Source organism: Ascaphus truei, chromosome 5 (genome assembly GCF_040206685.1).
Source record: "Ascaphus truei isolate aAscTru1 chromosome 5, aAscTru1.hap1, whole genome shotgun sequence".
Lineage (NCBI taxonomy): Eukaryota > Metazoa > Chordata > Amphibia > Anura > Ascaphidae > Ascaphus > Ascaphus truei.
The window spans coordinates 299,405,777-299,433,247 of NC_134487.1; the positions used below are offsets into that span (position 1 = coordinate 299,405,777).

The 27,471-nt window shown below is 44.4% G+C and overlaps 1 protein-coding gene across 2 annotated transcripts in view; it reads left to right on the forward strand.

Moving 5' to 3' along the window:
• BCAT1 (branched chain amino acid transaminase 1) overlaps positions 1 to 23,036 on the forward strand; it is a 57,636-nt gene extending 34,600 nt beyond the window's left edge. For both annotated transcript variants that reach the window (XM_075602876.1, XM_075602875.1), the window contains exons 3-11: positions 653 to 853; positions 1,826 to 1,936; positions 4,384 to 4,503; positions 5,558 to 5,721; positions 6,755 to 6,897; positions 10,708 to 10,793; positions 13,515 to 13,655; positions 14,353 to 14,427; positions 19,976 to 23,036. In XM_075602876.1, coding sequence (XP_075458991.1) covers positions 653 to 853; positions 1,826 to 1,936; positions 4,384 to 4,503; positions 5,558 to 5,721; positions 6,755 to 6,897; positions 10,708 to 10,793; positions 13,515 to 13,655; positions 14,353 to 14,427; positions 19,976 to 20,023 — 1,089 coding nt within the window. In that variant the 3' untranslated portion in view covers positions 20,024 to 23,036. The remainder of the gene's footprint in view (positions 1 to 652; positions 854 to 1,825; positions 1,937 to 4,383; positions 4,504 to 5,557; positions 5,722 to 6,754; positions 6,898 to 10,707; positions 10,794 to 13,514; positions 13,656 to 14,352; positions 14,428 to 19,975) is intronic.
• Positions 23,037 to 27,471: the final 4,435 nt, after the last annotated feature.

The following is a 27,471-nucleotide window of genomic DNA, read 5'->3' on the forward strand; positions in this document are numbered from 1 at the left end:
CAAGTAAATGGTAAAACTGTATCTGTCAAACTCTTACCAACTATTCTTTTATGTAATTTGGGATTTGCTCCTTTTTATGCCAAGGTAAAGTAGATTAGTGCTAATTTTAGCAATGAGAATATGATTATAAAAAGTGTTTTTTTTATTTTTATTTTTAAATCTAAGCCATAAATCATTTTTTTGTATTGAGTTTTCAAAGTAGATGAATGCCGTTTACACTGCAGGCACAGGTGCGTGGCAAAATGTCAAGGGAAATATTTGTAGTAAACGTTTTAATTATGAAGGTGAAGGAGCGGCTCAGTGAGTAAAGAAACTGACTCTGGCACTGAGATTGAAGCAGGGGAAACTGGTTCAATTCCCAGTGTTGGCTCCCTTTGACTTTGGGCAAGTCACTTTATGTCCCTGTGCCTCAGGCACCAACATAGATTGTAAGCTCCATGGGACTGTGTCTGTAAAATGTCTCTGTAAAACTAGCAGCGCTATACAAGAACAAACTATTATTATTAATATGTATGTGTCATCGAGGAGACCGGTAGCAGACCTTCGTAAGATATAACGATCAGCCTTTGCAACAAGGTTGGAGAAAACGATGGCGTTTAATACACGGTGATTGGGCTCCAGTCTGGTAATGTATCTCTTGTGTTCAATTTAGGCCTCGGATTTAATAATCGACTTGACTACTTCTTCCAAAGAAAAACCTGACCCAAGCAAACTGGTGTTTGGAACAGTGTTCACTGACCACATGCTCACCATTGAATGGTCTTTGGAGAGCGGATGGCAGAAGCCCACTATCAAACCTTTCCAGAACCTCACTCTCCATCCCGCATGCTCGGCCCTTCACTACGCTCTGGAGGTAAGTACGGCGAAGGGTATTTTAATCTTTATGTTTAGATGTCAACATAATAATACAACATTGGCCATTTAATATGTTTGGGTCAGCATGCCAATTTGGTCTTAGCACCGTGCCCTCTGTGCTTTCTGGCCAGACACCAGTTTAGCTTAGGCGCCCTCCATTCAAACATACAGCACAATTCCCCTTCCACTCACCCCCTGACACATCACTAGTGGAGAAGCACAAGTAATGATGTACAAATTGCATCACGGGAGGCTTTTGTCTGAGGAAGGGGCTGTGTTCCCCAAACGTTACCTTAGTTCTGCCTATCACTACTATGCAGTGAACCACAGCAATGTTTGCATCATAACTTGTGTGCCGCCATCTTTTCCCCTATTATACTGTTATAGGCCCCTATTTGGAACACTGGGGTTGTGATGGGCTCGCGTTCACCAAGATTTACTGTCCTTTTGTATTTGCACTCACTTTTGGCATTGTGCCTCTCTATACCTTTGTATTATCACTGGCAGAGAACATTGACCTCAATCTTTAAAGCCCTGCTAAATGTCTTTATTAGAATGTAGTCTTTTATGCTGCCAAACCTTTTAAAATGACATTAAAAAGCACTTAAATAATGTAACTTGCAGGGCATACTAACTAAATAAATAAACAAGAACATCAGAAGTAGATATAAGCATTGCAAGAATAAATCGCCAGCAATATATATATATACACCAGGCCCTGATATACCATAGGAGGAGCAGTGTACTGTTAGTAGCTTTTGTAAAAGAACTAGACCCAAATCATATACAGTTTGCTATGTCCCTGTGGCTATATGAATTACTATGCAGTAGCTCAGGGGTGGCAAAACCAGTCCTCAGGTGCCGCCAACAGGTCCGGTTTTTAGGATATCTGCATTATGTTAATGAAACCGTGACCGCAGGGCTGATTCTGATCTGACCGCATGTGCTTTGCCTCTTTACTTGTGCTTAGTTGTTTGAAGGAATGAAGGCTTATCGGGGAGAAGATGGGAAAATCCGCTTGTTCCGACCCAAACTCAACATGGACCGAATGCTGCGATCTGCCGTGAGAGCGACTCTGCCCGTATGTAAATCAACCTCATGTCATTGCAGCATTGCTCTTAAACTAGAGAGCGAACCAAGACCTCCCCGCATCTGGAATAGCCTCTATAGAGTGTAACCCTTCTGCGCTTTCATATTACATCAGAATATAAATGTAGAATGTTACCAATATCAATGTGGGCTCTTGTGGCACTAAAGCGTGTCACTCTGTATAAACCAAACTACTTGGATATACAGTGCTGGATGTGGCTTCTCTTGGGCGCCCAAGGACATTGTTTCAACCAAGGGTCTCCTTATGTTTGGCCATTCTTCCATAACTTGCTTTATCTGTATTAATACTGTTACATTTCTTTATCACCACTGACTGTCACAATGTCATTTGCGTAGAGGCACGGAATGGTGTTGGCGTTCTGTGTATGCGATCCGTTTCACACTTGGCTATCCAGACGACCTTGTATCTGTAGTTTGCTAATATGCAGTACACACCTGAACGTGCTTTGAACTCTAGGTCAGGATCAAAATCAGAACCAGAACCGCAAGATACCCAGGACTATGGCCCAAATCCACCAAACGGTGCTAAGCATTTAACACAACTTTACTCCCACTCGGATCAATGGGAGAAAAGGCATGCTAAAGCTTTGCACCCTTTAGTGGATCTGGGCCTATATTTACTAAACGGTGCTATTCTATACAACAGCTTCCATACCATTCACTTCAACGGACTGTAAGTTGTCTTCTGGAAAAGCCGTGCCTATTACTGTATACAAGAGCAAAAAGATCATGTATTTAACACTTTACAATACCCAGGAACTTCACAGTTCTTCACCTAGGAAAGAAAGCTTGAAGTCAATAGGAAAAAGACACGTTTCTAGGCATAGAGTGAGAGGGAGAGATCTGCCTTTAGGTTGGGTTGAAAATCTATTACATAATGTGACAGCTTACTTGGTGTAAAAGTCTAAAAAGCTGAGAGAATGAGAGAAATAGCTATTCGGTAATCACATTTCCTTGCCCCCACCCACTGCCAGAACAGTCACATGGAAATTTATTTTTAAGGCATGGCTTAAGCTGTGGATAAGGTTACCGTATTCAAGGTATTAAATAGTTTTGTTTTTTTGGTGTAAACTAACTCCCTGACAGCTGTCACACGAATGGCGGATGCAAATTATATTTGTGTATTATATTTAAAAAAATCAACCTAGAAGAAAAAAAAAAAAAGGTTTCAATGCTGAACGCCTTAATATCATTATAAAGACTTTATTATACTCTGAGTTTCAAACAACAAAGTTAATGTATCACCAGGAGCTGAACTGCTCGAATTACACATATATGCTGCATTTTAGGCTATACGCTGGCCCCCTATAATTTCTTTAACTCTCAGAAAAAGTGGACATGTTTGGACGCTAGAACTGGGGATTAAGTGGAAACTGGAATGAGAGAAAAAGACACAAAACTCCTCTAGTTTGTGTTAAATTATTCTTTTAAAAACAGCTAAGGCAGGGGTGGGAAACTCCAGTCCTCAAGCGCCACCAACAGGTCAGGTTTTCAGGATATCTTTGACTGAGCCACGGATTGAGCCACCTGTGCTGAAGCAGGGATATCCTGAAAACTTGACCTGTTTGGTGGTTACTTTCTGTCTTCCAACAATCTTCACCAGATATGAGAAGCAATGTCTTACATTTGATTTTATTGTGCATGGAGAAAGCGCCGAGCAGCAAAACACTTTCTCCTTTGCATTGGTACATAGACCACTAGTCCGTAAACTACGACAGCGGTGTCACACGTGAAGCCGGATTAGCTCTACCGCAGTTTATTGAATAGGAGCCACAAGGCCTTATTCTAGTAGCTCCGCCGTTGTCCGCGCCAAATGGCACAGTTTGTCATTTTCACAAGAAGCGGAATGAAATGTGAGAAGAAAAATAATTGCCGGTATTCTCAATGGCAAATCACTTCTTCTAAACCGCTTCTAAGAAAAGTGACAACCCGCCTGATTTAACAGCCAACGCCCGGATTGCACGTGCGTTAGAAGCGGGATGACCTGAGGTGCGGCTAACTCTGATTTATGGGTTTCACTCTCTCTGCCAAGCCCAGATTTCAGGCTCTGGATGTAAGTCACAATAACCAATCTGGTCGTCCTTTTGGTGGTGTTAAAAACAATTGAGTTTTTAGAAGCGGTTTGCATACGGGAGCTACAAGATTTGCAGTTGTGAGCAAAGAATGTGAGTTGGGGACTTTTTTTTGGCAAACAGATCGGATTGGCAAAGCCAGAGAGAAACCGCTTCTAAAAAAGTAGTTTAGACACGGATTAGACATGCAATAAGGGCTTGCAGAATAGCAATGCACGTTGATCCGCTACTAAAGTGCACTTTAGAAGCGGGTTGTCACACTTCGAGCTACTAGAATAGACCCCTTCGACTCAAATTTTATTCTGTTCATAGATCCCTAAAATATCTTTTCTTTTTTTCTTTGAAGGTTTTCGATAAAGATGAGTTTTTAGAATGCATCATGAAACTGATAGAAGTGGACAAAGATTGGGTCCCCCACTCAAACGCTGCAAGTCTGTACATCCGCCCGACTTTTATTGGAACTGAGGTGAGAAAGCTTTTGAAGTCCTTTATAGACACGTTTATGAAATGTTGGACTTTTGTAAACTCATAGTACAGCTCACTAGTTCTCTACTTACATAGCTGGGAGACCCAAGCAGAACTTGCTTTTGGGTTGCACACCGATATTCCATACATACGGTAATTACCTAAGTACATTTGCTAAATAGTTGAATATTTGGTGAAACCAAAGTTCCAACTGGAAGGGTTTGAAAATCATTCAAGATTCAGAATAATGTAATTGTTCTCTGATACTGTATATCTTCTTTGTTATCCCATTGGAACATACAGGATTAGCACTTATTCTGCAGTAATCTAAGCACTGTAACGTGCTGAAACAATGACAATACAGAACAGAGAGGCTTTACACAAGCGATATAACGAGTACACACTGTTGATTTCTACCTTAACTCTGCCTAGTTACGAATCGCAGGTGTTTATGAAGCCTGTGTTATCAGTGGCTCAAGCTGAGGTCTGTTCCAGGTACAATATACTCCTGCGTGTGAACACTTCAGGAGTGAACATCGTTAGCTATATTAGCGAGAGATGTTCGGCCACTTTCCTGAAAGTATCCTGTAGTTCGATTGATATCCTGATTAGTATCCTGCTTCAGTGTAGTTAAATATTTACATATTTGATTTATTTCACACATTTCCCTGCATCCACCTCCAACGCTGAATCCTGGCAACACGCTAATCCCTCTCTAGAGCAAGGGGTGACCAACTCCAATCCTCCAGGGCCAACAACAAGACAAGTTTTAAGGATATCCCTGCTTCAGCACAGGTGGCTCAGTCGAAGACTCAGCCACTGGTTGAGCCACCTGTGCTGTAGCAGAGATTGAACTACCTGTGCTGAAGCAGGGTCTGATTGAGCCACAAGTGCTGAAGCAGGGACTGATTGAGCCACCTGTGCTGAATCAGGGATATCTTTAAAGCCTGACCTGTTGGTGGCCCTTGAGGACTGGAGTTGGCCACTCCCGCCCTTGTGTGTAAAACAGCCTTCCAAAGGCGTTAAGACTAATATGCCTGTGTTTCATTGCACAGCCCTCTCTCGGAGTGAAGAAACCCTCCAAAGCGTTACTGTATGTGATCCTAAGCCCGGTTGGACCTTATTTTTCAAATAAAGGTTTCAGCCCAGTATCCCTGTGGGCTGATCCGAAGTATGTGCGGGCTTGGAAGGGAGGAACGGGGGACTGCAAAATGGGAGGGTAGGTATGTGTTTTGTTCTCATACATGCAAGTTAGATTTTGTATTGTTATTGGGGAGAAACTGCCCCCTACAATAATAAAGGGGGCAAAAGTCCAGCCCTCGAGGGATACCAAAAGGCGGATGATTCAGGGCAATTATTGTTAATTACAGATACATATTGAAAAACCTGATGATCGAGCTTGAGCATTCCTGCTCTACCTGAACTAGTTCATGTTCAGCGGAGAAAAGGAAATTCTTTTGCCTAAATTTAACTTTATAGCCATACTATAAACTATATATACATTCATCTCTAAATGCTTCCTCTAACTATAGATAATCTAACTTGACTTTGCGCCAATATGACCAGGGCTATCGAGAGGCCACGGAGCAAAGGGACGCTGCTTCTGTAAAGTCGGGGGGACGACTAATTATATGAAATGTTTTACTTTCTCAGTACTTGCAGGGAAAATGTATAATTGTGTAACTAGTCACACAGGCTTCTGTTTCCTTAAAGTAGCAGCAATGGCCAGATCTATGTGTAGAATCTATCCTGAGCAGGTCCACTCCAGTCTTACCACCTAAAGCCCTCTGGTTTCTGAGACACGGGTCAAAAAAATGTGGGTACCAGGGGTGACAATCTGGGAATAATGGAAGTTATTGCTCACAGTAATTCAGTGTTTTTCAACCATTGTTCCTAGGAACCCTTGGGTTCCCTGCAATTTTCTGGTCATTTGACAATTGTATCAAATACAGAAGAATTTAAAATGCATCTGATTTCAGAGTTGCTATTAGAGATGGTTGGAGGTTCCTTAGAATTTGATTTCAGGGTTCCTTAACCCAAAAAAGTTTGGCAACCTCTGGCTTAATTAATGGATGAGCATGCAATTAATTTTAGATGCGGAGGGGGTCAATCATTAAACGGTGCTGGTGCCATGATGGGCACTATGACAGTGTAATGAATAACCCCCTAAGCCTCTGAAGTATTACAAAGGAATGCGATGTAAATGAGGTGATCTAGTCAGTAATGTAATCACTTCCCATTGCTTATCATAGGAACTATGGCTGTTCCATCTTTGCACAGTATGAAGCCATAGATGCCGGATGCCAGCAGGTGTTGTGGCTGTATGGGGAAGATCATCAAATCACAGAGGTTGGGACCATGAATCTCTTCTTGTTCTGGGAGAATGAGAATGGAGGTACTGTATGGGAACACTTTGAACCTAGTCTAAATGTTAATCTGTATCATGCAACATGCAGTCAGTTCACACGTCATGCAATTCAACTCTAACACATGCAGGTGTCAAAAAAGTGCCAATAAAGTTCTATTTATATTTATTGTGATCTAAACATGGCCCATGCATCAGACACTAGACAGGGGAGGGGGGGGGGGGGTTATCTCCAGTCCTCAAGGGTGACCAGCAGGGCAGGTTTTCAGGATATCCCTGCTTCAGCACAGGTGGCTCAATCAGTGGCTAGTCAAAGACCACCTGTGCTGAAGCAGGGATATCCTGAAAACCTGACCTGCTGGTCACCCTTGAGGACTGGAGTTGGCTACTCCTGGTCTACACATTATCCCCATTTATCAAGATCCAGTAAAAGTAAACCTAGAATTTGGGTCCATTTCTGATGCACAGATTTCACCCACAATCTTTACCAAATCTTATTTCATGATCAGACTTTGCCACTCTTCAAATCTACACGCAAACACTTTTTTCCTTTTCTTTTGATCGTTGTTTGTAAAATAATTATAAGGCCGTCATTAGTCAAACTGCACTAAACATAAGTAGCTGATCAGCATGAATTCAGCGTAGCAGGAGAAAGGGCAAACACATGTTTTCACCGGCTGAGAGTAGGAAATCTGTTTCTCTCGGTAGAATTGTTCCAAGTACTCCAGTTACACCAATGTGTTATTCCATTGTTTTCCTGTCCAATAAATGGAACTGTCCCTTTAAAGCTGCAGACTAAGCAATATCTTACATGTGTGTTTTTTTTAAATAAATCAGTTCAGCACTGTGAGAAAATACTTGTAGTATTTAAAGAAAAAAACAACTCTGAATGACATTTTAATGTATTATAATGTAACAAGCATTTTTTGTTTCTATAGCAACCATTTACAAAGTCACATCCCCTTCCTCTTCTGAAACAGGCTCTGGCACACCCCTTTTTGAGTCCTGCTCTCTCTCTAGCCGTGCACCAATTGTATCTAGTGACTGCCTGGTCACATGATCTTCCCCACAGAACTTTGCATCTTTGGTCCTCTTCTGCTGCACTGAACCCCCCGTGCCGAATCTTTGCAGATCGATCACAGAAGAACGGATCGATCGGCCATTTAGCTAACCACTTATCAGTGTGTGGATTGTATTGATGCACATATTAAAGGGAAAATAAATTAAAAAAACACCGCTTGGACTGCTGCTTTAAAGGCACAAACGAATAGTTCAATGTGAACAGCAGGTCTCGTTGGTCATGCGATGGGAACAGATGGCGGAGCCTCAGGATCACAAATGAGTTTTTAAATCCAATTTATGCCTCAAATTTCGTTTTGCAAAGGTCGTTTAGTGTGACTGAGGACGACATTTTGTATAAACCCCTTCACTGCCGGAGGTCCTGCAGCACTTAGGTCACCTGGCATCACAGGGGTTAAATGAAGAAAATGCTGATATAAACCATCCTGGGTCTCGCTGACAGGCCGACCCGGTCTCTCTCTAATACTGAAGGGATTACTGTCACGTTACCTTCTTTCTAAAGCTCCGGCCCGTCACTGCGTGCACGTGCGCGTCGGGGCAGCTGGCGGCGCGCGCACCAGTTTAAGCCGCATTTTGCGATCTAGAGGTAGAGCAGGGGGATGCGTGGCAGGGGCGTGGCCATGACTTCACGGTGCTGGTTCGCCTTCATTGGCTGAACCGTCGCCATGACGTGGCCAACGTGGTCAAAAATCTTGTCTTTTGGCAAAGGCGATCGAGCCTTGTGCGCGCACGCACACGCTGACTGACGCAATAGAGGGCTGTGTGTGCGGCGCGCAAGCCGTCACGCGAGCAGACATGGCCACCGGGACGAAGCCCAAGTACTGAGACGTTCCAAAAGACAATGAGAAGTTATAATAACAGCATGTTCTTGTATAGCGCTGCTAGTTTTACATAACGCTTTACAGAGACATTTTGCAGACACATTCCCTGCCCCGTGGAGCTTACAATCTATGTTTTTGGTGCCTGAGGCACAGGGAGATAAAGTGACTTGCCCAATGTCACAAGGAGCCGACACCAGGGAAGTGAACCAGGCTCCCCTGCTTCACACTCAGTGTCTTTACTCACTGAGCCGCTCCTTCAACCTGGTTATACCAGGTATCACTATGTATTGTGGCATATACATGCTGGAGGATCCTGACATGCTACTTTTCTCAAGTGTGGTCCATCTCACTGTGGGCCATACTTACTAAGTGCAGCTATGCCATAAAACACCTTCTGGTGCTGGCAAAAACCTTACAGCTACATGAAGGGAACATGATATAGCACTGTTTTAGTCAATAAGGCCCCTGTCCTGTCTTTTTTTTTTTTTTGCCTTCTTCAGACCCCAGACTATGATAACCAAAGATAACGCAAATATTATCATATATATATCACATAGGAATAACCGTGTGAATAGGAAGTCCGTGTGCCCACCGTGGGCAGATGTTAACAGCTCGACATTGGGACATTCTGTGCTGCGATCAATCCTGGATATTTTAATCCACTTGACAAAGACGGGTCTGGACATTCCAGCATTACAACTGCAAATAAACCGGAGTCACCCGACGGCGGGAAAAATAATCCAAAGATCGCTGGCAAATATGCTGACCTCGTGCATTTCTTCATTTCACCGGGCTCTAGTGTGTAATGTTGCTAAATCTAGTAGGCTATTGTCAATGGAATACCGAGGGCGGTCTCTTCCATTCATAAAATGGGACTTTCAGCAGATGGCATACTGTATTTTAATGTGGCAGATTCCCGGATACCAGCACTCTTGCAGAATATACTCCATTCCCACAATAGGACAGTGTAAGCCGGGCTTTTCGTGGTATTTCTTGTTACCGAGGGCGAATACGATGCATTTGTCTATGTCGTTTTGTAAGTGAGGAGCACTGAATGCAAAATAACAAACACAATTATAAAAAGTGCAGTAATAATACACAAACGCACACCGCCCCTGTACAATCAAAACCCAAACGCACCACATCGTATATATTTGTGTCAAAAGGAGCGCTTGTAGGATTGTGACCTCCTGTATAGAACAAAAGACAGAAAGCCTCCGTGATGCATCCAACGTGACACATTATGTAGTTAAATACTTATCTGTTTATCTTCTTAGAAGTTAGGGTCATTTAGTTCAATTCATTGGCCAAAGTACTTTAATCCTACAGCCTCGTCACGATATGGCCTATCTGCAGGTCCTAACACTGCTGCACCTGTAAAAAGCTCATAACCTCCCTGATGGAGGGAGAGAGGTCTTGGTAGACAGGTCAGTCACAGGTGCCTAGCAAGAGTTGCAATTATAAGGTGAGATGGGCGGGCTTGGAAATAGGGAGGCTTCAAATACTTTTGGCTGTTTCCTCCTCTTCTCTCTGTGCTTTTCCATCTCACTTTTATGTTCACTAACTCTCACGCGCTTTCTTTCTCTGCCTCTCCACTCCCACTCCACCCATCGTCTCCATCACTCTTACTCTCTCTCGTTATCTCTCTGTCTCCGACCTCTCTTTTTCTCTCCCCTTCCTCTGCCTTACTCTATTTAACTCTTTAATGTTGTCCTCGTCCTGTTTTTCTCCACTGCCTCCTTCCTTGATAAGGTTAGTATTAATGCACACATTACCGGAGGCCTTCACAATGGAATAATGCAAATAAGTATTATTCTTGTTGAGCAGAATGGATTCTTACCTTAAATGGGTTAAATTGTGACTCGATATTAACCAGCCATTGCGCTAACTTAAGAATGAAGTGATTGGCATATATGTAAGAAGGATTTTTATGTTGCAGAGGAAGAACTGGCCACCCCTCCACTGGATGGCATTATTCTCCCGGGAATAACAAGGCAGAGTATTTTAGACCTGGCTCGCAAGTGGGTAGGTATTTGAACTTTATCTGGGTAACAGCTGAAAGCAAAATGAGACTACTATTCCACGAACTGAATCTGTGGCATGAAAACATACCAAGCTATCACGTGGCCATGCTGAGTAGCAGTATCCAGCATTTACTGAGTAGACAAGGGACATGGTGTATATAGAACAGTGGCGGCCAACTCCAGTCCTTAAGTGCCACCAATAGTCAGGTTTTCAGCACAGGTTGTTCAGTCAAAGTGATACAGGGTGAAGTAAAGTGCGCAACTACAGTCAATCACATAAGTGAAGTGATAAGCAGGTGATGATAAAATTAAATACGTGACCTTATGGACACTGATGGGGGAGCGTCTGCAGCCGTGAAACCAGGGATGGCTCAAAACACCCCCTACACGTTAGACAGAAAACAAAAAAACAGCGCACAGCGCTCATAGTGCATTAAAAGAAATATTATTCAAATCAAACAGTACAGGTAAGTATTATGCGTACATCAAGGGAGAAAAAAACCAGCATGTCAGGGGTTAATGTTACCCATGCGCCAGACAGATCTCCAGATAAGATGTCATCTATGGTTATTAAAGCAGCTTCCCGTCTCTCGGTCACGAACCGAAATCAGCAGATCCTGGATAGCCCCACTCTTTGAGATGGAAAGCCCAGCAAACTCGTAATCAACGGGGATGATAACCGCTGTGTGGGTTAGTCTCTTGTGGTGGCTGGATGCACACTCGCAGCCCTCCGATCCTCTGCTTCCGGATCTCTGACGTCACTCAATGGCGACACCGCAACTCGCGTCACGATCTCCTCACCAGTTGAGGAAAATAGGCCCGCCGTAGTAGGATGAATGGTTCAATAGAAATGGCGCATAAAATCCTTTCCAACGCGTTTCGAAACCAAAAGGTTTCTTCATCAGGGATAATGAGTGATTGAATCATAGGGCATTGAAATACCCCACGCTCACATCCAATTGGCCCGCTGCTCGGGTCCTCCAGCCAATACAATGAGAGCGGGGAGGAGTCAATAACCCCATGTTAAAATACATATTACCACTAAGGGCAGCATTGACAACATACACAACTTTAATCAAACAAACAACATTACAATACAATATATAAGCAAAAACAACTCTAGAATGGAAAAGAAAAAGAAGTTAAAATAGATAATAAAATACACAGAAACAAGCTACCTATGAAAAACACTTATGATACATGAAAAATAGAACATAATTGATTCTTGAAAAAGAAGCACGAAGCAATAGAAATAATTAAAAAATAGACAAAGCATTTATGATATAATGAAATAGGCACAGATGGATCACAAAAGGAATTTGATCCCTCTTTTGGACAGAAGATTACAATAAAGTCATTAGTATAGGGACCAAATGTCGATGTCCTCATTGAGACCCCCCGGATACAGAGTTTTTAACATCCAGCCACCGCAAGAGACTAACCCACACAGCGGTTATCATCCCCGTTTATTACGAGTTTGCTGGGCTTTCCATCTCAAAGAGTGGGGCTATCCAGGATCTGCTGATTTCGGTTCGTGACCGAGAGACCCAGAGGCGGGAAGCTGTTTATCAACCATAGATCTTATCTGGAGATCTGTCTGGCGCATGGGTAACATTAACCCCTGACATGCTGGTTTTTTTCTCCCTTGATGTACGCATAATACTTACCTGTACTGTTTGATTTGAATAATATTTCTTTTAATGCACTATGAGCGCTGTGCGCTGTGTTTTTTTGTTTTCTGTTCAGTCAAAGATTGTCAAAAACTGAGCCACTGATTGATCCACCTGTGCTGAAGCAGGGATATCCTGAAAACCTGACCTGTTGGCCGCCCCTGCGGTAGAAGAAAGGTTCCTAAAATATGATTACAGTCACTTTTAGTGGCACAGGCATAACCCTCACACACACCACAGTGTGAAGCAAAGGTAAAGAAAAACTGCCCAAATACACCGTTTTCCCCCTTTTTTTAATGAATGTTTCCCCTATCTTCCTTTCTAGCATCGGCCCTTTTTAAAAACCTAGTTAACGAAGCATTCTTCTTTATTTTATCAGTGCTATGTCTATCTACGTTCAGACATACTTCCGTAAAGCACTTTGATCCAAGCGAATGTGAAAGGTTTCATATATCAGGCATGCTGTATACTGGTGTAAGCTGTGACATTGGCCGTTCTTATGTTACATTGTAATATGCCACCCAATATTGTGCCAACATTACCACTCCGTCCTATTGAAAACGCGTGCTCTTCGAAGCTCTGCAGTGATGTTTCATTACTATAGCCAATTGCCCAGGCTGCGTTAGGATATGTGCGCTTGTGATGGACAGAACAGATGTAAATATAACATTGTGGTTCACAGTTGTAGGATTGAACTAGGGAAATAGCCAGTAAGGGCAGCATTTAAAGAATTGCATTTTGTTCCTTAATTCAGGGGTTCTCAACTCCAGTCCTCAAGACCCCCCCAACAGGTCAGGTTTTGAGGATAACCCTGCTTCAGCACATGTGGCTCAGTCTGATTGAACCATCTGTGCTGAAGCAGGGATACTCTGAAAAACCTGACGTGTTGGGGGGGGGGGGGGGGAGGGGGTCTTGAGGACTGGAGTTGAGAACCCCTGCCTTCATCAATAAGCTAAACAGTACAGTATGTTGCAAACATCATCACATTTATTTGATGTGCAAATGCCCAACCTAATTCTATCTCCTCGTGTGTGGGTACTGTTTGTGTGCAGGGAGAATTTAAGGTGTCAGAACGGCACTTGACCATGTCAGACCTGTTGCTGGCACTGAAAGAAAACCGTGTGAAAGAGATGTTTGGTTCGGGGACAGCCTGCGTCGTATGCCCAGTTTCCAAAATACTTTACAAGAATGTGGTAAGAGCGGAGGAGCATCATTCACCCTCAGCCCGTCCTTATTAGCTCCGGTTGCCTTGTGGTCTGGCCTGATGTAGCATTGAGGAAAGGATTGCTTAGGCATGAATGTATCTCTGCTGTGCAGGGTTATCATTTCTGAATAGTTGATAAAGGATTTAAGCGTACATGGCTGTTCTTGGCAAATTGCAGAACAATAATTCCATGAATTTGTAACATTAAGTAATTAACCCCTTCAGATCTCTAATGACGTACAGTGTACATCAAGAAACGTGCCGCCCCAGGGGCCCTCCTGATGTACACCATACCTCATTGGCCTTTGCTAGTTTATTTAGGGGCTGTACGCGATTGCGTACCCCACCAAAGGCTCCCTCAACTGTCCATTCCGTCCCGGCGTGGGGAAACCCGGGAACTGATCACGTGATCACTCGGGAGAGCGGTCACGTGAGCAGGAAGTGCCGGAGGTTCCATGGCCGCAGAGGGGACACGACCTTCTGCCACTGAAGCGGTTAAATCATTGGTAAAGGGGTTTCCGTCCCTGAGCAGACCCTCCGCGCGGCGGAATAATTATGACGGGACTTGCGCACTTTAGACGGTGCAGATGGATGTTATCAATGAGCACAACTTTCTCTAAGCAAGAACCAGGCTTTTATGTACAAAATATTCATCTAAACTATGTGAATTCTGTATTCTCTGATAGAATTTACATATACCAACTATGGAGAATGGACCCAAGATCGCAGGCCGCTGTCTGAAACAACTGACTGATATCCAGGTAACGTTTTTGGATGCATTTTAACGCAATGTGATTATCTTAATAAATATATCTGATCTTAACTTTCATACTGTAAGTTTGTGGGAGTATTTAAGTTGCATTTGAGTGCAAACAAAATCAAAAGCATAACTTATTTTTGCAATAAAAATCAAATAAATAGCAAATAAATGTTTGTTTTGGGCAAAATGGCAAGTCTTTTATTCAGATATTACATATTTACCTCTTAAGAGCCATGGGACTTTACAAACAATACTTTATAATAAACCACAAGCACCTCTGACGCCAAAGGATTACTGTGGTTTCCGGTTAAATTGTGCAACTACAAAGTCCTTTTAGCACTGATAAAGCACATTAATGAGCACATCCCCATGTCTCAGACACTTATCCCCACACCGGCCCCACGCCATCATTGAAAACCAAAAAGTGTCTAAGTCGGCGCTCTGTGTCATTTAGGGAAATAATAATGTGTACTAATAAAAAGTGAATCAAATAATAGTGCGAACATTATAAAGACAATAATAAATAATAATAACAATGTTTACTTATACTGTGCAAATAGTGAACATAACTACATAAAGGGCGACGGCCCGAAACGCGTAAGAGAGTCCTTTTACTTATCCACTACCATGATGTCAATCATGGAATAAAGGATTTTTAACTTTATTCGGTGTGTAGCCCCTCCTTTTCATTGCTGTGCTCCGGTGCCTCCTTTATGGAACTTCTGCTAACTACATAAATAGATAAACACATGTATGGTGAAAGTGACAGGTGTAGTGCTTCTAAAAACAAAATGAACCTCCACACAAACCCTTAGATAAGGAGCCGTTCCTGGCTGAATGTAGTTTTCTTCCAAACGAAAAATAGCAGCGTAGGACGGAACCAAAAAAGAAGAAAATACAGCAAATAGCGCATGGCGTATGCGCACGGCAAGTTCTGAATCTTGCTGTATCTTTGTGAAGTAATAGTCAAAGAAAATCCTGTGCATCAATTTGTAGACGACTGAGAAATAATGAACAAATAATATGTTATATAGGGGTGTGTGTGTACACTTACCCCAAAAAACACAGTGACAAAAGTTGAATTGCAACAATTGTACAAAACAGATACAAAAAGTTATAAAAGTGTTACATATGTAACGTGCTCATTTATATCCACTAATACTTCGAGTACTGTTCTTGAGGGAGTGTGCTGCTAGTCCATAGGAAGATGGCGCGTCATATCGGATATGAATAAAGATAAAGAAAAAAGACAGCGCACAACTCTCATAGTGTAATATTAAGATAATTTAAATTAAAAAAGCAGGTGAAGATCGCAGGAATCCTTTAACAGCACGTCATGTTGAGGGTACATGTTACCACATTAGCACACAGCATTCTCCCGAATCCTCGGCAGTCACCGACGGGCCGCCTTTGGACAGGTAAAGTGAAAAGGTCTTTGATCCCCAACAGCCTGGATCCCGAGCGTCTGTGATGGCAGCGACACGTCCTGTGACTGTTGCGGGGACCTGGCGTGTCTACGCAGGTATATGACAAGCTCCCACACTACCGGCGAACAAGCCGAAAGCCTCGAATGCAACCAGCAGCAGGCTGATGACTTCACAGGTACCACGTCGCTACAGTATGTTGCAAACAGACACCGGACCGTCAAAATGGAGTCCAGTGTTAACGTCCAAGAAAGACACAAATAAACATCTGTGTCCTTCTTGGACTTTAACACTGGACTCCATCCACTTCCATAAGCTCTCTGTGATTGCGGCTAATATATTTGGCTAGTTCGCCGGTAGTGTGGGAGCTATTCATATACCTGCGTAGACACGCCAGGTCCCCGCAACAGTCACAGGACGTGTCGCTGCCATCACAGACGCTCGGGATCCAGGCTGTTGGGGATCAAAGATTGGTAAGGGAGTAAACCCTAAAAGGGTGCTTCAAATTGATGTTTGCTGAAGACCGTTATCACAATCTTCAGGGGTCAGTGGTTATTAGTGATTCATGATCAGTGTGAAGGTTCCCCCATTGAGTGCATCAATTCGTATACAGACATGTGTAATGTAAAGCTCAGGCACATAGAGTAAACCGCTGTAGGGAAAGAGAGACCTCTAACCTGACCGGAGTGCTTGTCCCATCCGGCGGTTCCTTCTCTGGCGGGTCACGTGTTTCCAGTGGGTCCTTGAGCAGGGAGTGCAGAGACTCACGGGGCTGTCTCAGCCTGTGCCTGTTGAGCTGTTCGTTCAGGGAAGAAAGAAACCTCACCACTGTTCTCTTTGGCGTGCATCCGTCCCAGCAATGGAAAACCAGGTAAGTGAAGAGGAGGGGGGAGATGTTGGAGCACTGCAGTAAAAATACCAGGCTGGCGGCGGCGTGCAACAAAAAAACTTTAATGCGGCATAAAAGCCCTGATTAAAATGACAGAACAATTTGGGGATCAAAGACCTTTCCACTTTACCTGTCCAAAGGCGGCCCGTCGGTGACTGCCGAGGATACGGGAGAATGCTGCGTGCTAATGTGGTAACATGTACCCTCAACATGACGTGCTGTTAAAGAATGTTTTTGATGTACGTGCGATCCTCACCTGCTGTATTTACAATTTAAATGATCTTAATACTACACTACGAGAGTTGTGCGCTGTCTCTTTTCTTTATCTTTGTGAAGTGCCGACTCACATTTTACAAAGTAAAACCAGGCATATCTTGGATTAGAATTCCTCCGTGTGTACGTAGGTTCCAGTGGATGTGGAGAATCTCAGGAGAGATGGGAGAGAGACACAATAGTGTAGATTGTACACCACGTATATTAATTTCTTTAAAATGTAACGATTTTGTACTTACAATATGTACACTCTTTAACACATTTAAAAACAGTAGACAAGATATAAGTTGAATCTTCTGAATCGGGGACCCGCTCCAACCTCACCGCCCCCACGTGGCTGTCGGGGTCTCGCTCAGTGGTTCCGTCTGTCACTTCCGGTTGCTACCGCCCGGGAGCAGGGAACGCGTCTCTCGTGGTCTCATCTCACTCAGCGGTCAGCTGTCACAGGATTCAATAATTGCCTAGCATACTGTGATTACACTGCAGCAAAGGATTCTGGGTAACAAAATGCCAATGAGCACTCAGTGTGTCACTTTTTGATTCGTATCCACTTAAACATAGATCCCTATAAGCTTATCCCTGCCATGTTACCCACCTTTTTATAGCAAGGCCTGGGTTAAAGAAGTTGTGTATGTCCTGCTACAGGGCGCCAAATGTTGCAATAACATTGGCTACATCTGTACTTGAACCCAGGCTGTGTAAAACAGCAGGCATAAGCTTATAGGAATCCATGTAAAGTGGATGAGAAGCAAAAAAGGGACACACTGGGAATACTCATTTGCATGTTATTACCCAGAATCCTTTGTCACATTTGAAGCATGGTATGCTGTGGGGTAACGCAGGTTTGTGGACGTGTCTCAGACATGTGAACCTGCTCATTATTCTTTATCACTGCTGTATGGTGGAGAGTTTTTGTCACCTTTTTAGTTACCACTCACCATAACTTTAGTAAAGCACCACTTTTGTTCAGCCACCAGAGGGCGAGCAATACAAATATTTGTTGAAGCTTCTTTATAGAAGGGGATGTGAATTCAGGTTCCTGACAACGTGTGTTTTTAACGTTGATTATTAAGCAGACAGGTTTATGCCAACATACTGTAATACTAACCAACCTTGAATAGGTTATAAAAATATATAATATTATCAATGTGATCAATTATCAATGGATATATTGAACCCTTCGTAGCACAAGTGTCCAGCTAAACATGCTCAACCCATGACAATTATTTTAAACACAAGATCCAAATTCAGCAAAACCCATAATTATTAACCATTAATTATATCAGGTCACATAATAGCCTGTGCATCTTTAACTCTTGCTTTTTGATTTGAAAGGGCTTTTAGTTACATATTTTGGCCACTGCATGGCTTGCTCACCACGGTCACTTTGTGAGCAAGCTCATCATACTTTGCCCTAAATATGTCACTGAAACGTACTCCTAAAACCTGCACAAAGAGTTACAGATGTGCCGGTTTTTACACAGCATTATATAAGTAATAAGGAATGGTTAATAATAATAATAATGATGAAATGTTGGGTTTTTAGTTGATATGGATGCGTGTGGATCTTGGTGTTTTGCGCTGTTGAATTGTTTTTTCTCTCGTAGGGTTTTCTTAGAAATACTATTACATACTCCTGGAGCCATATTTTAACTCAATTTTGAATTCAAGTGTTAAATTACCACATTTTCCATTGCAATATTTAATGTCATTTTTTATATAAAGGGGATTTTATGAACATAAAAATATTAGTGCGTAATGCAAATTAAAAACGCACTCTCTGTTTTCTGTACCGGGTGAGATATTACTGCAAGTTAACTGAAATGATGTGAATCTAGCACACAGTGCAGATTTTTTGCCCCAGAATTGAACCATTTTTGCTCCTCGTATTTCTAGCACTGTTGAGCTCTAGCAGCTATACTGGTGCCAGGAAAACGAGCTATTTTGGAAGTTGTGCGTTGTATGTATAAAGATCGTTGTGTCACGCATTGCACGTTGAATACCCGATTGATACAATTTAAAGCGGAACTCCAACCGACCGTATGTTTTGTTTTTTATCAGGTTTGACGCAGGGGGTCTCCGGAGCAGGACCGGGTTGATTTCCACTCCGGGGACCCCCTGCTTCCCGAGATACTGACCTCCGTAGGGGGCGCCGGTATCTCTGTGCAGTTTAAAGCGCGCGCGCCACGTGGGCCAATAGGAAGACGTAAGGGATGATGTCACGGTTTCCTATTGGCCGGCAGGAGGTGGGACTTTTAAGCCGCCATATTGTGATCCCAGCCAGAGCTCCTGCCGGCAGCACCTATGGAGGTAATTATTTTGGGGAGCAGGGTGTCCCCGGAGCTGTAATCAATACAGTTCAACTCCAGGAGACCCCTCCTGCTTCAAACCTATTAAAAAATAAACTATCGCCCGGAGTGCTGCTTTAGATAAAAACAGACGTATGTGTATTTTTTTTAAATTATAACTAGTATTAGAAAATAAGACATTATTGGTGCAATATTATTTATGACCATACTGTCAAAGTAATTAAACTTTTTTTAACCTTTACAATTAAACATCCGTGCTGTGTCAAATATATTTTGGGTTGATACATAGTAACTCAATTCTGCGCTAAAATATAAACCGCATTTTTAGGATTTACACCAGTGTGTAATTGGCGGACGATTTTGGCGCTGGTGAAACTATTTGTTTTGTGCACAGATGAATTTTCTTGTACATTACCTGTGCGTTCTGCACATCCCATTTCCTGTGTGTTTGCGCCAACACACCTGACTAAAGATTTGTGACTCTTATGGCGCACAGTAGGGGAAACAAGACGCACAAAAGCGCAATATCATTTGTGATTTACGTTCATTAATTTTACACCAAAAAATGCAATTTGCAACGCTGAGTACACAGGCCCCAATTTGTGGTTTTTGGGGGGTAATTTCCTAATGATATTTTCTACTTTTTTCCCCCAGTATGGAAGAGAGAAAAGTGACTGGAACTTGTTACTGTCCAACTCCTAAACAGTGACTGCTGGCATCGTCATTACAGAAAATAAAGATGAAAAAGAACCATTTCGATATGAAACACAAGAGATTGAATAGCTGTAGAACCCTGTGTAATGTAGTCTGTGGTATATTCCCAAAGATGAGCACCAGAACCTGCCAGCGAACGTGATCCCACTTTCTCTATATACTAGTGCAAGTAGCAGCTCTTTTAGTCCCAGAGATCTGTGATGTGATCAACATGTAAACACTCTCCCAATATTTCCCATCAGAACTGTTATCTTGGGGGGGGGGGGGGGGGTGGTGTGTGTGTGTGTGTGTGTGTCTGTATGTGTATGTGTGTGTGTGTGTGTGTGTGTGTGTGTATACACACAAACCCACGCCACCTCCCTCCCCCAACGACGGTTGCGGGGTCCTAATGGCGTCTCCCGGCCTTCTGCTGTCTTCTCGCCTTTAACATCATGTTTTTCTCCTGCAGCACTATTCCAAACGGCCGCGCAGCGTCATATCACGCCGCGTTGCTACGGCAACGCGACGCTGCGACGTCGCCGTGTGATGCCACGACGTCATGTAGCTTTCCGTTACCATGGCAACGACATGCGTCATCGGCCATTTTGAATAGCACTGCAGGAGAAAAACATGATTTTAAAGATCAAGACAGAAAAGACCGGGAGACTCCGGGGGGGACACCGCCGCAGCTAAGCAGTCGACAGTGGCCACAATGCAGTCGGCCCGGGCGACCGCATTTGTCGAGCCCTGCACATACATACATACATACATACATACATACATACATACATACATACATCGTACCAGTACTGTTGACTGAACCACAATACAAAGAGTAGTTACTATAAGGAAAAATGCTGCAGATTTACAGTATTGTTTGTGTATTCTTGTTAGGACAAAGGTTTCAATCATAATTTTAAATTAGTTTTTACTTTATTTGCCTTCCTCTTGATCATACGTATCCTACAATATACTTTATATATCTCACCTCGGTTAGCCAGGTAGATGTGTTTTTTAACCTCCACTACCACGTTACCAAGTATTACAAAAAAACAGACATTTTCATCGTTCCGAAACGTTTTCATTTCTAAAGCTGGCAACTGCGGAAGGAAAGACGACGCAGCCACGAAAACTGCCTGCAACTGGCATTTCATCATTAACTTTCCCCACGCGACCTGAAAAGAAATATCTTTGTCACAGCTCAATCCAGTTTTACAAAGCACAGGACCGTGCAGTGGATCGATTGAAGGAATTCCATACTGAGAGCGGGTTTATTCCTCGCTTTCCTCTCCCACTCGCAATGAGATTAGCAGCATTGAATATCTCCCATCTCACAGGTTCACTTCAGATCAAATGATTATTTCTGTAGTATTTTGTTACACTCCATGTTGTTTTTATAATGTTGTTTTTTCCCCCCGTGTGGATTGTTGAAGCCTGAAGGAGTGACTCAGTGAGTATAGACACTCACCTTCCGTGAATAACAACACTGACCTTGAAACAGGGGGGAACATTGACCTTCAAACCCAGGTGTATTCCTCTTATCTCTGTTCCTCAGCCACCAAATGTGTAGGTTGCAAATCAGCGCAGAGGCTGATTGTAACGGTAACATTCAGTGTGCAGTGCTGCATACAATGCTGTATTGTTAAAGTGCTTTAAGTCCTATTAGAGGAATACAATAGTGCTAGGTGAAATGTAGTTGGTATTAAATGCCATGCACAGAATTGTATATGTTAACTGTTTCTCATAAGTTGCACAGCTCTCTTTTTAGAACTATCTTTCCACATTAAGTAATTTGGGATGAGTGATGATTTTATTGTAATGTTCTTTGTGTCAGTGACCGCATACTTCCACAGAGGAGAAAGGATGGAAGAATGAGCGCATTGCAGTCCAAAAACAAACATTTCAGAGTGTTGATTATTGTCACATTATAATGTCAGAAATACATTTACTGTACCAGAGCCAGCTCAACAACCTCTCACATCTTAATTGGTGTCTACCCTACAATACAGGCATACCCCGCTTTAAGTACACTCATTTTAAGTACACTCGCGAGTAAGTACATATCGCCCAATAGGCAAACGGCGGCACACGCATGTGCCTGTCAGCACGTCCTGAACAGCAATACCGGCTCCCTACCTGTACCGAAGCTGTGCGCAAGCGGGGAGACTATAGAGCCTGTTACAAATGCCTTATTTACATCAGTTATGCACGTATATGACGATTGCAGTACAGTACATGCATCGATAAGTGGGAAAAAGGTAGTGCTTCACTTTAAGTACATTTTCGCTTTACATACATGCTCCGGTCCCATTGCGTACGTTAATGCGGGGTATGCCTGTATTGTTGTTCTTTGCATCACTGTAAGTTACTTCCCACTATAAAGGTCAGAAACTAAAGCAGTTCCGGCTGGGTAACAAGATTACCAGCAACTATAAATCTGCTAATCGAATCAGTAGTAAGAGCGCATTCACTTTTACTGTTCTTAATATTGATTACCCGGAGGTCGTGGTATTTTCATTTCATGCCCAGGGGGAATAGGAATTTTCGTTTTTTGGGAGTGTGGACTATTGTTTTAACCCAGGGGTTCTCACCTCCAGTACTCAAGACTCTTCAACAGGTCAGGTTTTCAGAATATCCCTGCTTCAGCACAGGTGGCTCAATCAGTCCCTACTTCAGCACAGGTGGCTCAGTCTTTGACTGAGCCAGTGATTGAGCCACCTGTGTTGCAGCAGGGATATTCTTAAAACCTGTCCTGTTGGAGGGTCTTGAGAAACTGGTTAAAACCAGGAGTTCTCAACTCCACTCGGCATCCTGCTGGAAAACCCGAAGGCGAACGTGTAAAAACGTGCAACGTGCAACCTGATGTTTAAGAAAATGAAAAATGATGTTGAATGAAAACTGTTTGTACTCGTGCCATTTTGCATAAATGACTCCAGGTATTTTATGTTCAATTGTGTAGATCAAATGTGATTGTTTCCACACTTCCATAATCAAAATAAAACCGTGTTTTAAAACAAAGCAATCAAGTGTATTGTGTGTGTTAATTTCCTACTTTAATAATTCATGTACCGTCCCCAAATGTATGCAGTGCCAAGTAACGTAGAGATAAAGTGTGTTAGTCGTTCACTTATGTGCTTTTTGCATTTGTCTAGAATTATCATGGGAACTTTAAGCTTTGCCACAATTTAAATTAACACGTCTCATTAATACCAGTTCTCCAACTTTAATTTAGTTCATTCTTCCAGTCATTGGTACTGTGTCGGATTTAAAAAGATATGTATACAGCGAAGATCAGTGGAGGCCAACCCCAGTCCTCAAGGGCCACCAAAAGGTCAGGTTTTCAGGATATCCCTGCTTCAGCACAGGTGGCTCAAGCAGTGGCTCAGTCATAGACTTCACCTGTGCTGAAGCAGGGATATCCTTAAAACTGACCTGTTGGTGGCCCTTGAGGACTGGCGTTTGCTAGCGCTGGTGTAGATTTACATATTAGGGCAAAAGTGTTTGTACTGTATTTATTTCAGAAATGTGTAAGTAATATTTACGGCGTTGAAATGAATGGGAAGAGACTTTCTAAAATAAATAAAGCTTAACAAGTGCAATTGTACGTTTATAATTCTCGGCCCGTGTTCTACAGTATATAGTCTGAAACCAGCGCTTCGATTTAGAACATCATTTTCACTACTTTTCCCCTTGAAAATTTTCTACCAATTTCGGGTAGAATTTCAAAAAAAAATTCTGAAACTAATCCGTTGGAAAATCACAAATGGCAATTGCAAATGCGAAAGAAATAAACAAAAAAAAAAGTAACTAGTTACAAGTCAAAAATCTGATTAAAAAAATGAAAAAGTAAAAAAAAAAAAAAGCGAATTCAATAGTCTGTTAAAAAAAAATAATCACAAACAGAAAATAGTCAATGTGGTGAAACAACTGTCTTGGAGAACTCCAATTCTCACGGGATTTCGGGAAGAAGTGAACCTATATAAAGAACAATATTGCGAGTGAATTCAGTTTGTTACTAGTGCAGTTTGTAACAAGGAGTTGAGATAAGGAAGGTGCTAAAACGGGTACATTGAACTACAGTAACTTGTTAGCACTTTATACTCCGTAGTGTAAGGGCTGGGACCCGCTACGCCCGGCGGCGCGGGCGGCCGCGTGAGCGTTCCCCACCAGCAGGAAAATCCTTCTGAGCCGGTCCCAGTCCCCCCTCGCTGCACGGCTCAATACGCGCTGTGACGCGTCAGCCGCCAGGGGATGAAGAAAATTGTGATCCCGAGCGGTGACGCGTCACGTGATGCGCTGATGAGCCTATCAGCAGCTGGGGCGGGAGCGGGAGCTGTCAGACAGCTTCCTACACAAGGTAGGGGGTGGTGTGTGTGTGTGTGTGTGTGTATCAGCGTGTGTGAGGAGGGCATTTGTGGGGGAAGGGGGAGGGAGCGGGAGCTGCTTACCTTCTAGCAGCCCGCAGCAGCTCCCTCCTGCAGCTCGGGAGACCGAGCCCGAGCCCGGGGAGGGAGGGGGGGGGAGTAGCGGGTCCCTCCGCTCAAACCACGCCCCTCCCCCCTCCGGCTCCCGGCTTCCTACAGACCGCATATCGCGGTCTGTGCCTGTCAGCACGCCGCCTGTCTGCAGTGCGGGCGTGCTGACTGAGGAAGCAGGGCCTTAGCCTAACTGAGCAGTATTGGGATTGCCACTCAATGCACATCTTGCCACATGTATGTGCACTTGGAGCAGCTGTTTCAGGGAGCACACGCTATGAGAAGTGTGAGCGGGCGGTCTCTCTGGAGTCTCCCATTGCTGATCTGAAGAGGCATTTCCATAAAGCTACATCCGCTTAGCTTAAAACAGTAACCCTACTTTTTGTTTGTAGATTTATAAACGTTATTGTGATGGGGGGTCCTTAAAGCTGAAAATAACGTGATCCACCTATGGTTTTCCTACATGTTCCAATTATGTTAAACCAACAATGACTATTTTTGACGAGATGCTGTATTCCCAAACCATCGGAAGTTCAGGGGCAATCTAAGCCCCAATGGACATTGCACCAGACCTGGCTGTTCCACCTGTTGGAGGTCCTGCTTCTGCACCAGACATGCCTGCCCCACCTGTTGGAGGTCCTGCTTCTGCACCAGACCTGGCTGCCCCACCTGTTGGATGTCCTGCTTCTGCACCAGACCTGCCTGCCCCACCTGTTGGAGGTCCTGCTTCTGCACCAGACCTGCTGCCCCACCTGTTGGAGGTCCTGCTTCTGCACCAGACCTGCCTGTCCCACCTGTTGGAGGTCCTGCTTCTGCACCAGACCTGCTGCTCCACCTGTTGGAGGTCCTGCTTCTGCACCAGACCTGCCTGCTCCACCTGTTGGAGGTCCTGCTTCTGCACCAGACCTGCTGCCCCACCTGTTGGAGGTCCTGCTTCTGCACCAGACATGCCTGCTCCACCTGTTGGAGGTCCTGCTTCTGCACCAGACCTGCCTGTCCCACCTGTTGGAGGTCCTGCTTCTGCACCAGACCTGCCTGCTCCACCTGTTGGACGTCCTGCTTCTGCACCAGAACTGCCTGCTCCACCTGTTGGACGTCCTGCTTCTGCACCAGAACTGCCTGCTCGACCTGTTTGAGATACTGCTTCTGCACCAGACCTGCCTGCCCCACCTGTTGGAGGTCCTGCTTCTGCACCAGACCTGCTGCCCCACCTGTTGGAGGTCCTGCTTCTGCACCAGACCTGCTGCTCCACCTGTTGGAGGTCCTGCTTCTGCACCAGACCTGCCTGCTCCACCTGTTGGAGGTCCTGCTTCTGCACCAGACCTGCTGCCCCACCTGTTGGAGGTCCTGCTTCTGCACCAGACATGCCTGCTCCACCTGTTGGAGGTCCTGCTTCTGCACCAGACCTGCCTGTCCCACCTGTTGGAGGTCCTGCTTCTGCACCAGACCTGCCTGCTCCACCTGTTGGACGTCCTGCTTCTGCACCAGAACTGCCTGCTCCACCTGTTGGACGTCCTGCTTCTGCACCAGAACTGCCTGCTCGACCTGTTTGAGATACTGCTTCTGCACCAGACCTGCCTGCCCCACCTGTTGGAGGTCCTGCTTCTGCACCAGACCTGCTGCCCCACCTGTTGGAGGTCCTGCTTCTGCACCAGACCTGCCTGCCCCACCTGTTGGAGGTCCTGCTTCTGCACCAGACCTGCCTGTCCCACCTGTTGGAGGTCCTGCTTCTGCACCAGACCTGCCTGCTCCACCTGTTGGAGGTACTGCTTCTGCACCAGACCTGCCTGCCCCACCTGTTGGAGGTCCTGCTTCTGCACCAGACATTCCTGCCCCACCTGTTGGAGGTCCTGCTTCTGCACCAGACCTGCCTGCCCCACCTGTTGGAGGTCCTGCTTCTGCACCAGACCTGCCTGCCCCACCTGTTGGAGGTCCTGCTTCTGCACCAGACCTGCCTGCCCCACCTGTTGGAGGTCCTGCTTCTGCACCAGACCTGCCTGCCCCACCTGTTGGAAGTCCTGCTTCTGCACCAGACCTGCCTGCTCCACATGTTGGAGGTCCTGCTTCTGCACCAGACCTGCCTGCCCCACCTGTTGGAGGTCCTGCTTCTGCACCAGACCTGCCTGCCCACCTGTTGGAGGTCCTGCTTCTGCACCAGACCTGCCTGCTCCACCTGTTGGAGGTCCTGCTTCTGCACCAGACCTGCCTGCCCCACCTGTTGGAGGTCCTGCTTCTGCACCAGACCTGCCTGCCCCACCTTTTGGAGGTCCTGCTTCTGCACCAGACCTGCCTGCCCCACCTGTTGGAGGTCCTGCTTCTGCACCAGAACTGCCTGCTCCACCTGTTGGAGGTCCTGCTTCTGCACCAGACCTGCCTGCCCCACCTGTTGGAGGTCCTGCTTCTGCACCAGACCTGCCTGCCCCACCTGTTGGAGGTCCTGCTTCTGCACCAGACCTGCCTGCCCCACCTGTTGGAGGTCCTGCTTCTGCACCAGACCTGCCTGCCCCACCTGTTGGAGGTCCTGCTTCTGCACCAGACCTGCCTGCCCCACCTGTTGGAGGTCCTGCTTCTGCAAGTAGAGAAGAATAAACAAATAAGATCTAGATGTGTACACGTGCCTGTTGTGCATTTTTTCTTAGCCGTGTTGGAATGAATGGATGCAAAGACACAAAAGAACAATGTGCTGCTAACCTATGCTTTTAGTAGCTTCCATCATAAAACAGATGTAAATGTTAAAGTAATACTTGAGCAATATGACACGCACTCTGTAATGCTAATTTCATAACAAGCCATAAACAGATGTCTATTAAATTACTCTACTGAAGATACAAGCGCTGCATAATTACATACTGGATTGTGGAAACCACAAACAATAAAGAACTTCTCGATTACCAGAGAACTCCGGTGCTTACCGAGCTTTTAGACACGCACACATAACATGCTTCACCAGATGGTTTGTGCGGAACAAAGCCATTATGTGTT